The sequence below is a fragment of the Chiloscyllium punctatum genome, chromosome 7 (assembly GCF_047496795.1).
Source record: "Chiloscyllium punctatum isolate Juve2018m chromosome 7, sChiPun1.3, whole genome shotgun sequence".
Lineage (NCBI taxonomy): Eukaryota > Metazoa > Chordata > Chondrichthyes > Orectolobiformes > Hemiscylliidae > Chiloscyllium > Chiloscyllium punctatum.
Genome location: NC_092745.1, coordinates 78,837,688 through 78,855,192, shown reverse-complemented (window position 1 = coordinate 78,855,192; position 17,505 = coordinate 78,837,688). Strand labels below are relative to the sequence as shown.

The 17,505-nt window shown below is 37.7% G+C and overlaps 1 protein-coding gene across 18 annotated transcripts in view; it reads right to left on the bottom strand.

Annotated features, from left to right (window-relative positions):
* lrrc7 (leucine rich repeat containing 7) overlaps window positions 1–17,505 on the bottom strand; it is a 617,417-nt gene that overhangs the window by 30,034 nt on the left and 569,878 nt on the right. For 17 of the 18 annotated variants that reach the window (XM_072574143.1, XM_072574142.1, XM_072574141.1 and 14 more), the window contains one exon: window positions 7,821–7,940. The exons of the other annotated variant lie outside the window; for it this stretch is intronic. In XM_072574143.1, coding sequence (XP_072430244.1) covers window positions 7,821–7,940 — 120 coding nt within the window. The remainder of the gene's footprint in view (window positions 1–7,820; window positions 7,941–17,505) is intronic. 18 annotated transcript variants of the gene reach the window in all.

Genomic DNA, 17,505 nt, shown 5'->3' with positions numbered 1-17,505 from the left:
CCTCATACGTCAACCCATCAATTCCAGGTATTATTTTGAATTTAAAGATGCATTTAAATCTTTCTTTAAATGAGAAGACCAATACTATCAATAATACACAATAGCCCAGATGTGGTCATACTAATGCCCTGTAAAACTGAAGTCTAACCTCCCTTCTTTTGTATTTAATTCCCTTTCCAAAAAATGATAACATTTGATTATATTTCCAAATTACTTGCCGTGCATACGAATCTATTGTACTTCATGGACGAGAACCCACACATCCCTCCAAATTTCAGTTCTGAAATCTTTCACCATTTAGACAATACATTTTTTTTCTTATTGTGACTGCCAAAATGGACAATATCAAATTTTCTCACATTAAAATGCATTTGCCAGATCTTTGCATACTCACTTAATCTATCCATGTCCTTTACCTGCCTCCCTATGTCTCCTTCATAATTTACTTTCCTACCTATCTTTGTGTCATCAGGAAATCTAGGAACTATACCATCAATGTGTTCATTCAAGTCATTTCTATAAACTAAAATGTTGTGGCTTTGAGACTGGTCCCTGCGACACATCAATTATTACATTTTATCAACCAGAAAAAGGCCCATTTAACCCTACTCTCTATTTTCCTAGAGGTATCAAATCCATGCCAATATGCCTCCATCTACACCATGAATTTTTATTTTCTGCAATAGCTTTTGATGCTGTATTTTATAAAATACTTTCTGGAAATCTAAGCAGGGTACATTCATGAACTTTCCTTCACCCACAGCACACTTATGGGAGGCGATGGTCTAATGGTACTTTTAGCAGACTTTTAACCTAAGAACTCAGCTAATGTTCTTGGGACCTGGATTCAAATCCTGCCAGATCATGAAATTTGAATTCAATAAAAATATATTGAATTAAGAATCTACTGATAACCATGAAACCATTGTTGATTGTCAGAAAAATCCACTTGGTTCACTGTCCTTCAGAGAAGGACCTGGTTTGGTCTTCATGTGACTCCAGACCCACGACAATGTGGTTGACTCTTAACTGCTCTCTGAAATGTACAAGCAAGCCATTCAGTTGCATCAATCTCAACGAAGAAATGAAACTGGACAGAACTGCTGGCATTGATCTAGGAACCAGAAAAGACAACAGCAAAACAGCCCTGTTGACACTGCAAAGTCCTCCTTACTAGCATTCAGGGACTAGTGACAAAACTGGGAGTGCTGCTTAATCAAGACTACTCAAGCAATAGCCTGATATGGTCATACTTGTGGAATTATACCTTACCAACTATGTCCCAAGCACCACCATGACTATCTCAGGATTTGTCCAGTCCGAACAGCAGGATAGACACAGTACCACCACAGTGGCATAGTCAGTGAGGAATTGCCCTGGGATCCTCAACATTGACCCCAGTTCTCAAAGTCTCATAGCATCAGGTTAAACATAGGTAAGGAAATCTCCTGCTGCTTAACATGTTCCATCCTCACTCTTTTGATGAATCAGTACTCCTCCATGTTAAATAACACTTGGAGGAAGCCCAAAGGGTGGCAAGGACAATAGGTGGGGGATTTCAATGTCCACCACCGAGTGGCACGGCACCTATACTATAGATCAAGCTGGTCAGGTCCTAAAGGACACAAATGAGGAGGAAACTAACAAGAGACCCTTGACCTTATCCTTACCAATCTTCTGGCTGCAAATGCATCTGTCCATGACAATGTTGGTAAGAGTGACCACCACACAGTCCTTGTGGAGACAAAGTCCCACCTACACACTGAGAGTACCCTTCATCGTGTTGTGTGTCACTATCATCGTGATAAATGGAACAGACTTCAATCGGATTGATCAACTCAAAATTGGGCACCCCTGAGGCCCTGTGGACCATCAACAGCAGCAGAATTGTACTCCAACACAATATGCAATCTCATGGCATGGTATATGGCACACTCTACCATTCCCATTAAACCAGGGGCTAAACACTGATTCAATGGAAAATGCAGGAGGGCATAGCAAGTGTGGCACCAGGCACACCTAAAAATGAGGTGTCAATCTGATGAAGCCAACTGAATACTATCAGCTGCAAGTGGTAAACAGAGCTAAGCAATCCCAAACCAACAGATCACATCTAAGCTCTGCAGTCCTGTCTACCATCATTATTGATGGTAGAGGACAATTAAACAACTCACTCGAAGTGGAGGCTCCACAGATATTTGCATTCTCAATGACAGAGAAGCCCAACACATCAGTGCAAAAGATAAAGCTAAAGTATTGCAGCAATCTTTAAGCCAGAGGTACCAGTCGATGATCCATCTTGGTCTCCTTCAGTTGTCCCAAATATCATTAATGATAGCCTTTAGCCAATTTGATTCACTCTACATCATATCAAGAAAAGTTGGAGACACTGGCTGTGGACCTTGACAAAATTTCAGCAGTATTATGGAAGATTTGGGCTCCAGAACTTGCCACTCCCCTAACCTAACTATTCCAGTACAGTTACAAAACTAGCATCTCCACAACAATGTGGGAAATTGCCCACGGGTGTGTCTTGTATAAAAAAAGCAGGATAATTCCAACCCAGCTAATTAACACTCCATCAGTCTACTCTCGACCATCAATATATTGATTGAAGATGTCACCAACACTGCCATCAGCAGCATCTGCTCAGCAACAACCTGTTCACTGGGCAGTTTGGCTCTGTCAGGACCACATAGCTCCTAACCTTATTAAAGCCCTGGTTCAAACATGGATAAAAGAGCTGAATTCTAGAGGTGAAGTGAGAATGACTGCATAAGATTAAAAGTTGGGATGTTTGCCAATGATTACACAATATCCAGCACTATTCACAACTTCTCAGAAATTGAAGCAATCCATGTTTAATGCAGCAAGATCTGGACAATATCTAGGCTTGGGCTGTCAAGTGGCAAGAAACATTCTTACACCACACAAATACCAGGTAATGATCACGTCCAATAAGAGACAATCAAACGATCACTCCTTGACATTCAATTATGTTACCATCGATGAATCCTGCATTATTAATGTCCTGGCAGTTACCATTGACCAGATACTGCATGGACCTTGTCATATCCAGACAGTAGTTATAAGAACAAGACAGAGGGTAGGGATGCTCCAGCAAATAACTCACCTCCTGACTTCCCAAAACCTATCCACCATCTACAAATCATAAGTCAGGAGTATGATGGAGTACGCCTGGATAAGTGCAGCTCCAATGGCATTCAAGATGCTTGATACTATCCAGGACAAAGCAGCCGCTTAATTGGCACCACATCCACAAACATTCACTCCTTCCACCATTGATGCTCATTTGCAGCAGTGTGTAGTAGCTACATGATGCACTGCGGAAATTTAGCAAAGTTTCTTAGACAGACTTTCCAAATCCATTAGCATTTCCATCAAGGAGGACAAGGACAGCAGGTCCATAGGAACACCACCATCTGCATGTTCTTTATTAAGTTACTCACCATCCTGACTTGGAAATACATTGTCATTCCTTCACTGTTGCTGGGTCAAAATCCCTAACGGCATTGTGGCATTTAGACTGCAGCAGTTCATGAAGGCGGCTCACCACCTTCTCAAGGGCAAGGAGGGGTAGGCAATGATTGCTGCCAGGCGAAACCAGCCAGCAATGTCTATGACCAATGAGTGAATAAAAACATGTTGCCTCCTTAAAGAACTCCAATAAATTGGCTAAACATGACTTCCCTTTCACATAACTGTGTTGATCCTGCTTCATTACCTTGCATTTATCCAGGTGTTCAGCTATAACATCATTAATTATAGATTCTAACATTTTTTCTGAATCAAAAATTTAGCTAACTAACCTGTGATTTCCTGTTTTCTTTCAGCCTCACTTTTAATATAAAGGAGTTGTATTCACTATTTTCCAAACTAATGGAACATTCTCCAAATCTATGAAATTTGGAAAAATCAAAAGGAATGCATCAACTATCTCATTAGCTACTTCTTTTAAAACTAAGGATGAAGTTCATCAGGACCCATTGACTTGTCAAATTTCAATACCATTTATAATTTTCTTAAATTCTGCCCTTCCTTCACTTCCTGATTTGTAGTCATTTCTGGGATGTTGTTGTCTCCTCTGTAATGAGTAATGATGCAAAAATAACTGCTCAATGCATATATTATTTCTTATTTACGATTATTAATTCTCTTGACTCACTTTCTATAGGACTTGTGCTTGGTCTGTTAACTTCATTCTTTTTTAAAGACCTAGGGAGACCATGCTTATCTATTTTTATATTTCTAGCCAGCTTTCTCTCATTCTCTAATAAAAGGTTAAGATATTTTATGATTCAACAACTAGCAAGGCTGGATAAAAAGCAGGGCTAGAGACAGAACTATAATGAATAGAAGACAGCAAGGAAAGGATAGTCAGGCCTTGGAGAAAGAGAAAACTATGGACAGAATGAACATCTATACAGTCTCTATATTTCAGTCTAATATTTTGTTGTCCCCAGAGACTGGGAACAACAAAATAGTAGACTGAAATATAGAGATAACTAAGGCAGAAACAGAAAAAGCAAATACATGTGGATTCTGAGAATCATATATTTTGAAGAGAGGTTTTAAGTCAGAGGTGCTGAGCTTGTCTATGCAGAGCCACTAGTAAACAGTTTGAAAGTTCTTAGGGCTTTTTTTAAAAGTTGGAATAATAGAAGCAGCCTGAATGGGTGTGGCCAAGCTGCCACAGAATGAGGATGTTGAGTTTTTCAGTAGCAGTTGTTGCTGGGGTAATTAAGAAGTGGAAGGTAATTTTTCCTCTCTCAGTTACAGCTAAAAGCTGAGGGTTATCTTTCTGCTGATGGAGTTGCATATCAGACAATCAGTTTTTCTGAATTTGCCTTTTCAAGGGTGTCTTTATGTGATATTACTATATTGGAACAATTACTGTTTAGTATTAATCTATTATTCTATTAAGTTTTCCAATCGAGTTAAGTTATTTCAATTTCTTCTTTCTTATGTTGTATTTTACTATAGTGTATGTTTTGCTTCAAATCTGTAGTTTGATGAATTGAATTACATCCAGAATGTCACGTCTGGCGCTTAACTTTAAAATAAGAAAAAAATTAGGGTCTAGGCTACCCTCTTAATATATCTTGAGGGGTTTGGTCTGGTCCATAAGAATTTTTGGTTACTTATTCATGAGAATGAACTTGTCACAAAAGGAAACAATACTTAATGGTAGATGTGTGTATTTTTCTGCAATGCTTCAGGTTTTTTCCAACAAAATGTGCCTACACCTACAGATAGTTATTTGATATTTTTAGTACACTCTTGGTGAACTGCTTTTTAAAATATTCTAGCAAAAGAGCAATTTAGTATATATAGCACTGCCTCATGTCTCCTAGAAATGTTTCAAGATACCACATAGGAGCAACATTTCTTTTAGCAATTGACACACTTTAGGCTGTGGATTGGACTTTAAACTAAAAGTTGGGTGGAGGATTCAGGTGAAGGGAAATTTAAAAATCTAAAAACTAAAAACTAGACATTAGAATAATATAGCAATTTGGTGAATACAAGCAAAGTTAGACAGCAAAGAACAGAGAGCTGAATAGTGATAATGCATCAGCAATTAAGATCTGCAGCTAAAATAATTAGAAGCACGTTATCTGAATATGTGCAGTATGTGCAAAAAAAAAGATCCAGTTAGATAGCTAGAGATGAATGGCTTAGATCTAATTACCATTACAGACATATTTAAAAGGTGACCAAGGTTGAGAACTAAATATATCACTGTGCACAACATTTCAATAAGAAATGAAAAATAGAAAGGGAGGAGGGACAGTCCTGACAGTAATAGATCACATTAGGGTAATAGTGAGGAAACAATCTTAGCTTAGAGGATCAAGAAGGAGACTCAACTGTATGGAGACTAAGAATAACAAAGTTTCCAAAAGCACTAGTGCAAATAGTTTATCGGTATATGACAGTAATTTTGCTATTGGACAGAGCATAAGTGAGAAATAATAGGAGCTTGTAAGGAAAAAATGAAATGAAATAACTGAGGACTTTAATCTTTATAAAGATTGGATAAATCAAATTGCAAAGGCACCCTTAAAAATGCCCTCAGTTGCAGATTCATAGCTAACATTAGGCTAAAGGCAAAATACTTTGGATGTTGGAAGTCTGAATTAAACACAGCATGCTGTAAAAACTCAGCAGGTCTAGCATCTGAGGAAAAAGAAACACAGTAAACAGTTTGAGTCCAGGCTGATTTCTTCAGAAAACTTATAAAACCTATATAAAAAAAGGACAAACCTTCTGAATGTCAAGGTTAAGAGGGATTTGTGTGTACTTATACAAAGAACACATACATACACAGTAAGCAATTATGAATGTAGCCTTTATTGCAATGGACTGGCCGACAAGAAGAAGGAAGTCCTGCTATAATTGTATAGAACCTTAGTGACACCTGGAGTATTTTGTGCACAATTTTGATCACCACATTTAAGCAAGGACATACCTGCATTGGAGAGAGCATAGAGAAGGTAGACTGGATTGGTTCCTGGAATTAGAGGATCAATTACAATGAAACATATAAAGATTCTGAACCAGCTCGCAGGAAAAGATATTGAGAGACCGATTCTGCTGGCTGGGAAATCAGAAACATTAGGGGACAGACATAATCTAATCTAAATAAGACGTAATCTTACTTAAGACTCAGGTGAGGAAAAATATCCTAATTGAAGGGTTGTGAATATTTGGAATTCTCTACACCAGACAATTGTGAATGCTCCATTATTAAATATCATTAGAGCCTAGATAAATAGGTTTTGTTCCCTCAGGGACCAAATAATATACAGAACTGGCAGGAGAAGTTGGGCTGAGGCAGAAGATCAGTCAGGATCATATTGAATGGCAAATCAGGCTCAAAGGGCCATGTATTCTATCTCTGCTCATATTCTTTAATATTCTTATATTCCCTCAGTCAGAAGATTACAGATCCAAGTCCTATCACAAACCTGAAGACAATAAATCCTGATTTTAATTGTCTGTACATGAATAGTGTTTGAGGGAGTTCGAATTTATGCTGGCACTTTAGTCCAGCATTGAGGGAAAATTAAGGGATCATTAGGACCAAATACAGAGGAACTTCGATTATCCAAAGGACATGGGCAGGGAGTATTTTGTTTGATTAATTGAATGCCAGATAACATAGTTAGCCAAACATCAGGACCTTGCGATCTTGTTTGGATAATCCGAAATTCGGTTAATCGAATGCCGGATAATCGAGGTTCCTCTGTATTTAACCAGGGTCTATCTGCTAGCTGAGGTGGTGAGAAGTAGTGTAGATAGGTTCACTTGTGACATTCAGGATAACTATTTAGATAGAAATGGTTTGCAGGGATATGGGGAACAGGCAGAAGATTAATACCAAGTAATGGATCTGGACTACTGGCTCTCTGTCTGCTGGCCTGCTCTTGCTTTCCACCAGAAATGGCCAAGCAGTTGCTCAGCAGCATTCAACTAAAGCCTGGCCATAAAAATCTGCCAGATGTCCAGGGAAGATTACTGCCCCCTCTCACAAGAAGTTAAAAATTGCTTCACATACAAGGTGTTCACAAGATCAATTCAAAGCAGATCAGAGCAACAATTTGTTTTTAAAAATACACTGATAACATGTATATCAAAAGCTTAAATTCGCCATTTGGAAAGTCTAAACCATAATGGGAAAGTGAAACATAATACATTGCTGAGAATGCAAAGGAACTTAATGAAACAAGTATGACATCAGAAAACATAAATGTGTGGCATTAGGCAGCAAAAAATTAAATCCAATATAGTCTAACCTTTTTAACAATGCTCTCTGGTGGTACATCCCTCCTTCCCAGTGCATATGTGCCCCATTGACTGGTGGGAGATATATCCTCCAGTTCACTGTCATGCACATTGCTCTGTTGTGATGGAGTCTGAAGATAGAATATCAACACATTAATGATTGGTGCGAGATACTTGTGTAATTCAACAATAAACATTAATAGTTGTGAATTTCCCCAATATTGTAAAAGCATTGATGTGGAATTCAGCACTTTGAATCAGAGAGGCCTAAGGTTTAACTCCCGAATTGTTTATTTGACCATCACCCTGAGCCACAGTGTATTCGTAACTAGTTTCAGATGATGGGGATAAATTAAGTGAAAAAAAAAATCAACCAGAGAAGCAATTTCTTGCTCCAAGTCACTTCTCTAAAGAAAGGGGATGTGGAATGCATATGACAGAGATCTGTTTAATACCCTGTTTGCATTCGCCATCTAGGCTAACACATGGATAGAGTGAATACAGAATAAACGTATTTTTAAAAATTATCACAGAAAATATCCTGCATTCTGTGTAGTAATAGAATCCAATAAGCTTGCAAGCATCCTTATAACAATTCTGTAATATTAAACCTGATGCAGACAGATAATAGCAGATTGTAATGTGGCTGCATAAGCCTTACTAATGCTGAAATAAAAAATGCAAGGTAAAAAAGCTGAAAGGTTAGCAAAGTACAACTATATTTTGTTAATGTTTCTAAGTTAAAATGTTATAATTACATTTTAAAAGCAAAGGAGTGTGATTGAAACAGACAGAGATACTGCATGCTGCATGCTGAGTCTAAACCATCTCACAGCATGCACTATCACTTTTTTTTAACACCTATCTAATCTATTTATATGCTGAATTTGCAACAGCACCAATTACACAGTATCAGCAAGTGAGAAGACATATATATTGTACTAAAGCTCTCCTTTTTATTCAGATAAAATCAGGTAGGACACATTATTTGCCAATTCTAATTTTCTACCGCAAGTCAAAGAGTGGTGTTGCTTGGTTGCCACTGGAGTTGCTAGATTGGAGAAAAGCCCAGTAAAAGGATACCTCAGGCTTTCCCTTGGGATGACCAAGGAACACTTCTGCACCTTCGAGCCCACATGCAAACTTAAAATAAATCTTAAAACTTATTTTACTGTGCCTTTTCTGAGCCATTATGCAGATCTGGCAGTTTTAGTTGCACAGGGAAGCTACTATTTCTCCCCAACTCAGACCTCAGGTAAAAATAGTAGTTCAGTCCCAATGGCATAATTGGGGAGTTAATGGAACCTTGCCTTTGAGCTTATATATCATAGTTCAGCATATGGAGGCGTCTAGCTTCAAATTGTGTGAGGGCTTTGAACAGACCAGGGACATCATTCTGTCTTGTATGAAGGAAAAGGTCACATCAAATATGACAATGATACCAACATGATAAAGCCTTTGTTGACAGCTCAGATAGTTTTGATGGCTGTTTGCGTAATGTGTTGGGAACTCAGATGAATACTAACTTGCTGGTGGCTACCAATGTTGTTAGGGGTTTCCAAAATGTTATGTCATTCCTACATTCTGTATCTATGCAGAATCATAAGAGTGCTGAAGGGCACTTACATTGGAGACCACGTCCATCTGCAGCAGGGCAATAGTTAATAGTTGGTCCATTAGATGTTCAGCAAATATATGCTTAATCTCTCATTAGGGAGTCAGGTGATATGAAGACCTCCTCCAGAATAATGAGGTGAGCAGCAACAATGTATGACCAACTAGTGCACTGACAACATTCTCTGCTCATGGTATAAATATAGACAATATTGCTTTAAACTGTGCTTTCACAACTTGAAGATGAGTAGTAATACCAACAGTTTCTTGCTGTTCTACAGCTTTATTCTAGCAGCCAGAATGTTCTTGTTATAAATACTAATTTTCTCATATTCAGGTCCTATTTTCTATCAGCTGTTTATCCACACCTTAGTATTTTTTGTCACCTTAGATAAGACATTTACCTTCAATATGGTCAAATGAACTATAAAAAGCAGTCATCTTGATAAACAGATATTCATGTCCAGTGTCTCATTTCAAGTTAATTCATCATACTGACTGTTTAATCCAGAACTTACATGCTCAGTCTGTTGAGAACCTAAATATCAAATAGATTTAGGCCAAAGCACTACTTAACTGAAACATTTTCTTTTTTGCTGTAAATCTATGGCATTTTTGCTCTTGGATCCTGGACATTGGGAAATTAATTGTCTACAGTTGGAATACTGTTGTAATGCTGACTGTCCTAATAGTGGGACCGGAACCACAACAGGCTTCCATTTTTGGTGGGACACCTGGTTATGTGCAATCACTTCATGGTCAACTAATTATATGTCCATGTTTAGGGGTGTCTGACCAATTGTGATGGTCAAGAAGTTGAGGACTCTGTCATTATCTCACGGGATGCCTGGTTCAGTCACCATATTTAACAGGGATCCTCAGCCATTCTTTTACTAAAATCCAACAACAGTTCTCTGGTCACATGAGTGGATGCCAAAAATTTCTCACTATCAGCACTCCCTTCTCTCTCACTCACTGCTGCTATGAACTACTCACCTGTCTCTCCACAAACACTGCCTACCCCTGCGGTTCAACTGTTGCTTCTCCCTCACTCACTTTTGACTCTTCCTTCCATCAGTTTCAAACCTCGCTCAAACAATCTTGAACTGCCCTCTATTACCCTCAGTTCTCAGGATCTCATCAGTAATCTTCCATTTCTCACAATGGACCTCCTCATAATCATGCATGCTACATTTTCTGTCTGTAGACACTGGCATTCTGTGTGTATTCCAGTGTCTTCCCTCAGGAACGCTTGTATGTCCAATGTAGTCCACCTTCTCTTTCTTGCTCAAGTGTGCCCCTTGCACTGTCACCACTCAACTTCACTGCATGAATGTTCTATCTCCATGGTTGAACAAAGCTTCTCATGAAAGAAAATCAGCACCTACTCAGGCTAAATCCATCCGGAAGACCACTTCACTAGTTGCATGCCACCTTCAACCACTCTTGAATCAGAGACACATGTTTCTTGTTTGCTGTAAAGCTAATTACAAAAGCAGCATCTAATTTGGTGAAATGTTGTTTTAATGGCTCTGTAGCATGCTAATACATTACAATTAGAACCATGCTGCTGGCTGTACCCTAATTCCTTATTTTCAACCCTCCATCAGGAAGCTGACATTTCATCTTCCCCACGATGAAGTGTGCCAGCTTGTCTCATTTCCCATTGCTGATAGCAACACAAGGTTCAACCAATTTCCTGAACACTGAGGCAAAGCTGATTGGGCAGACGTTATATTATAATATTAATTATATTGTATATAATATTAATGTAATTGAACACAGACCAAAGTATTCTTTGTTGAGTCTCTAATTGGTACTCATTCACTGTACAAGGCTGAACAATATTGCCAATTAGGAGATAATAGAAATGAGTTCCTTGTGTTTTTAATGACTGCTTTCAATAGTGGTACAATTCCTGGACAATTCAATAACGCTAGGTTCCATCTAAATCAGCACATGACAAAAATCTCTGCTGGTGTCTACCACCTGCGACAGGACATGATTGCTGCCTGAGAATATGGTACTTGAATGCAATGAGTGATGAACACAGAGAAAATCACTTCAGCACAATGTTAAATTGCTGTTGTGATAACAATATTTTTATTATTACAGTGCTATTGGTCATTAATGTTTTAAATATCTTTGATTCAAAATAAAATTGAATTGTTTTGTATGGACACATGATTTTCTATAAAACCCACCCAGAAACAAACCCACATGACGTGGTTGGCCTGAGGCCCAGATGAAAATCTATTGAAACTAAGGTGCAAGCTTTAACACTTGAACACAAAAGAGGAGGCTCATCCACCTACGTATATACACTCAGATTTCAGAGTCAATCAGACAGTGATTTAGAGGACAAGGCCTAAATAGGTGCTGCTTTGACAGCAAGGAAGAAATTGATTGTTTTTGTGTTAACCACTAAGCATAAATTAAAGACAAATTCCCTGTTTGAAGGGCACAGACTTACAAACAGTTTAAGACCAAGTTAAAAATCACGCAACACCAGGTGTGACAACCACCTGATGAAGGTGCGACACTCCGAAAGCTAGTATCCTTCCAATTAAACCTGTTGGACTATAACCTGGTGTTGTGTGATTTTTAACTTTGTACACCCCAGTCCAACACTGGCATCTCCAAATCAGTTTAAGAACAACAAGTGCCAGAGGGAACCTTGCTGCTGGAAGTCCATTCAACTATGCTTAGAGTATTGAGTGAAGGAACTTCGTTGAAAAGAACATTGGAGGTTCACCATCTGGGAAGATAACCTGTTCAAGTTAGGAGAACACTCTGGATATAATGTACAAGTGTGATGTGGTTTCCGATTGTGTTAAAAAATTTAATTGGAAATATCATTTCTGTATTTACACTTTAGACATCTAAGAAGCAATGTTTTGCCAATATTGATTTTAGATATTTTCTACCAAAGAACACAAAATTACTTTGTATTGGTCAACAGAAAATTCATATCTCATTTTAAAATCTATTAGTCCCACAAATATATTGTAAGAATATAAAAAAGCTACTAACTACACATTGATATCCAGTGACTGAAAGTAAAAAAGTGATAACATAAAACTAGCTGCTGTTGTCTGAAGGTCAAACATTCACCAATTTCAAAATAAAGAATAATTAATAAATGGTTTATAGAATCACAAGAAATTGAAACGTGGAAATAAATGTTTGTATCAGAGCAGTTAGTCATGCTTTTTTATGCATTAAAAGCAGTGACCCTTATCCTAATTATTTATCTCATTCCCATATCCCTTCATCTCCTTTTCTTCAAAATTCATTCTTAAAAATTGGAATATAACCTCTGCCAATGAATGCCATAATCTTCCTTATCTCTCCTGCTATTGTCGTAAACCTGTTAAATTTAATCCTTTAGCTGTGTCCACTCATTCCAAAACCATAGATGACTGATAACAGTCAGTTTCTATATAATGCGTCTTATTCCTCCATAATTTTAATCTTTATGAAATCATCTCAAAATCTCCTCAGTTTGAATGACAACAGAGGCAGTAGACCATTCATTCCCTTGAGTCTGTTCCACCATTCAATTAGATAATGCATGATCTGTCTGTTGACTCAATTTACACATCTTGGCCCTGTAATGCCCAAAGCTAATGAAAACCTAGCAATCTCAGGTTTCAAAATTTTATTGAGCTGGGTGTTAGTGTTCCTGATATCCACCATCTCTGGTGTAACGAAGTTTGTATTGCCATTACCCTGAACAGATTATCTCTAATTTAAAGAAAATGACACCTTGTTCCAAATTTGCCTACAGTTCCTCTCTAACTAACTTATTAAATCCATTAATTATTTTAAACATTAGGCAACATATAAATCTTCCATATCGTATGTAATATAATAAAACTTGTATAGGGTTTTAACCCCAAAAAGGAGCAAGCATTGAGATGTGAGACTTAAAGAATGAAAATGTATCTAACCTTTGCTGTTTATCCAGAGGTAGGACTTGTTATGGGGCAGATTAGCTGGTGGATTTAAAGGTCTGTTAAAACCCATTATTAGGAAAATGAGCCCCTGAAGGTGTGGGGAATACCAACTACTGGGAAGTTGCCTCTGGACACCACACCTAGGGACCAGTGCTCCAGGTAGGAGTCTCTCTGTCATCTTAGTTACATCTGTGGTAGCAGGCCACTCCTGTGGAGAGGTCTACATTTTGTTACTATCTGAACAAATTGGAGACCAAGTGTCTCCATCTTGAGGCAGCATACTGTGTTTTCAGGATTCAAGGGTCTTCTTTCATTTCTCCAGCTTCAAGTGTTCGGACATCACCCTTAGTGGAATGGCAAACCAGTCCTCTGACCAGTAATTGGTCAATTTATGGAAAATTACTAATAGCGATTGTTCCTGAAATATTTGGCCCATGTGAAAATTTCTGCTATACCCATTTTAAGTTCAAAATGGATAAACTTAAACATTTGCCAAATGGACCACATACATAAGTTCCTGGCTCTTTCTTCTATCTCCTAATTAATTCTTTATCCATGGCAGAATGTTATTGTTAATTGTCTTTTTTGTTCACAGTCTCTTATTAGGAACTTTTTGAATGTTTTCTAGAATTTATTTAAATAACTTCCTGCAGCACTTCTTCACCTATCAAACTAATTACTTCCTCAAAATGTTCAGTTCATTAAACATGAGTTAACCTTGATAAATCAATGCTGGTCTCTCTGTTCAGGACATATGTGTAAAGTGCGCACTCTCTGTACCCTTAATAACATATGAGTATATGGCTTGCAACTGACATTAGACGAATAGGCCTATAATTTTCTACTCAGTTATCCTCTTCTTATCTTCTTAAATCATGAAATAAAGGAACAGGAGTCAGCCATTCAGCCCCATTGAAACTGTCCGACTATTCAATATGATCATGGCTGATCAAACATTTCATTGCCATTTACCCACCTTCTAACTTTGTATGCCACTGGAAATCAGAAGTCTATCAACCTCAAACCTAAAATGCTCAAAATCTGAGCTACTATAACCTCGATGATAGAGAATTTCAAAGATTCAGAACCCTCTGAGTAAAAACATTTTGCCTTGTTTCAGACTTATGTGACATCTCCCTTAAATTTAAAATTGTGCTCCCTGGTTCTAGACACATTTATCAAGGGAAACATCTATCCTGCATATACCCCATCTATCCATTTATGTATTTATAAATTTTAATGAGATCACCTCTCATTGTTCAAAACTCTAAAGAATGCAGACTCAATCTCTCTTCATTGGATAGTTCGTCATTGCTCTTGAACCTTTATTGCACTGCCTCTATGACAATAATATCTTTCATGAGATAAGGGGACTAAAACTGCACACAATTCTCCAAGTGTGGTCTAATCAAGTTTCACTATTCTTGGACTCAAATCCTCTTGTAATGAATGTTAATATTTCAATAGCTGTCCAAATAGCATGCTGCATCTGCCAGTTAGCCTTAAGTGACCTTGTAGTATCCAAGGAGTCACAGCCTGTCAATGCAAGAATAGCCCATTTATTCCGACTCATTGTTTTTGGTTGCTTGCTAAGCATTAAACCATGCCAGTACATTACCTCCCATTTCATGTGATTTAATTTTTCTAACCTGCCTCCTGAAGGGAGCTTTTTCAAAAGCCTTCTGAAAATCTAAGTATATAATGTCCATGACCACTGCTTTATTAACATTGAGTAGCATGTAAAAAAAAAAACAAATTTGTGAAATGCAATTTCCCATTCACAAATTCATGCTATGCCCAATCAAATTATTAAAAACCAGGTGACTATATATCCCAAACTTTATATTGGATTATAGCATTTTCCCTACAACTAACATGAGGCTAACAGGTAGCTTCTCGTTTTCTTTCTTGCTCCTTTCTTAAATAGTGAGGTGACACTCGCTACATTCTATACCTCAGGAATCATTTTAGAATATATATAACTTCGGAAAATAAACACCAATGCATTAGCTATCTATAGCCACCTCCTTTAACACCCTGGGATATAAATCACCAGATCCTGGTATTTATCAACCTTCAGTCCCATTAATTTCTCCAGTACAATCTTCTTATTAATTTCTAATATCTTTCAATTCCTCATTCTCCATCACCACTTGGATCTCTAGCTTTGAGAGATTCCTTTTATCTTCCTCTGAAAAAACAGACACAAAGTAATTATTTTAGCTTCTCTGCTATTTCTCTACCAAAATCATAAATTCTCTTGGCTCTGTCTCTAATAGGCCCACATTTATTCTAACCAAACATTTTATTTTTACATATTATCAAAGCTATTACAGTCCATTTTATGGGTTTTGCTAGATTGCACTCATATTCTGTTCTGCCTTTCTTTCTCAGTTTGTTGTTCTCCTTTGTTGTATTCTATAACCTCATAACCATCAGAACTTTTACTACTTCTGAAAACTTTCTCAGCCTTTTCTTTTAATCTTATACAACTCTGAACTTCCTTTATTAGCCATGGCTGACTGACCTCTTGAGTTTTTGCACCTTGATGGAATGTATAATTGCTGTAAGCCATATCATAGTTCTTTAAAGACTATCTATTGCTAATACAGAGTCATACCTTTTAATGTATTTTCCCAATCCACCTCAACCAATTTGTGCCTCGTGCCTTCAAAATTTCCTTTATTAAAACTTAATGCCCGATATTCAGAATGAATTACCTCACTTTCAAACATGATATAAAATTCTACCGCAGAGCATCGAGTGGTAGAGTTGTACAGCACAAAAACAAACCTTACAGTCCAATTCATCCAAGCAGACCAGATATCCAAAATGAATCCAGTCCCATTTGTCACATTTGGCCCATATCCCTCTAAACCCTTCCTATTCATGTATCCATCCAGGTGCCTTTTAAATATTGTAATTGTATCAGCCTCCACCACTTCCTTTGGCAGCTTGTTCCATACATGAAAACCCTCTGCATGAAAAAGTTGCTTCTTAGATCCCTATCGAATCTTTCCCCTCTCAACTTAAACCTATGCTCTCTAGTTTTGGATTCCCTTACTCTGGAAAAAGACCTTTGCTATACACCCTATCCATACCCCTCATGATTTTATACGTTTCTATAAGTCACCCCTCAGCCTCTGATGCTCCAGGAAAATAGTCCTGGACTGTTCAGTCTCTCCCTGTAGCTCAAATCCTCCAACCTTGGCAACAGCCTCGATAATCTTTTCTGAACCATTTCACAACATTGTTCCTACAGCAGGGAGATCAGAATTGAACACAATATTCCAAAAGTGGCCTAACCAATGTCCTGTACAGCCAAAACTTGACAACCCAACTTCTGTACTCAATGCACTGACCAATAAAAGCAAGCATACTAAAACGCCTTCTTCACAATCATATTGTGATTATTCACCCCAACGTTTGTAAATTAGCCTTTTTTCATTTCATAATATTAGATCAAAAATAGCATGCCCTCAAGTTGATTTAACATTCTGCTCTGTAAAACCATTCTAAACAAATTCCAGAGAGTCATCTCCCACAGTTTTGGTGCTCAATTTGCTTACCCAGTTGATATACAGATTGAAGTCACCCATGATAACAGCGTTGCCCACATTACATGCTTTTCTCATTCTCCACACTGCCACACTATTTGGTGGTGTATAAATAACTAATATCTGCCCATTTCTGTTTCTTCGTTCCACCCATAGTCCATACATTATTCTTTTAATCTGAGACCGTCCCTTACATATGTACTGATCATATCCGTTACTATCAGCACAATTTCATGTCCTGTTCCCTCTTGTCTGGCTTTCCTAAATGTTGAATATTCTTGAATGTTCAGCCCCCAGTCCTGGTCACCATACAGCCATGTTTCTGTAATGGCAATGAGATCATACCATGTATTTATATTTCTTGCCTTTAGATCATCTACCTTGATGTGAATGTTGGTGAATTCAAGTAGAGTTCCCTTAACTTTGTCTTTTTAACATCATTCCATTTTCAAACCTTACTTAATGCTTGGATTTGTTTCTCTTGTTTCCTCACCTCCCTGGCATCTTTTCAACTTCCTGTTATCTACTTTACTTCTTTCTAATTTGGGTTACCCCTCAGATTCCCA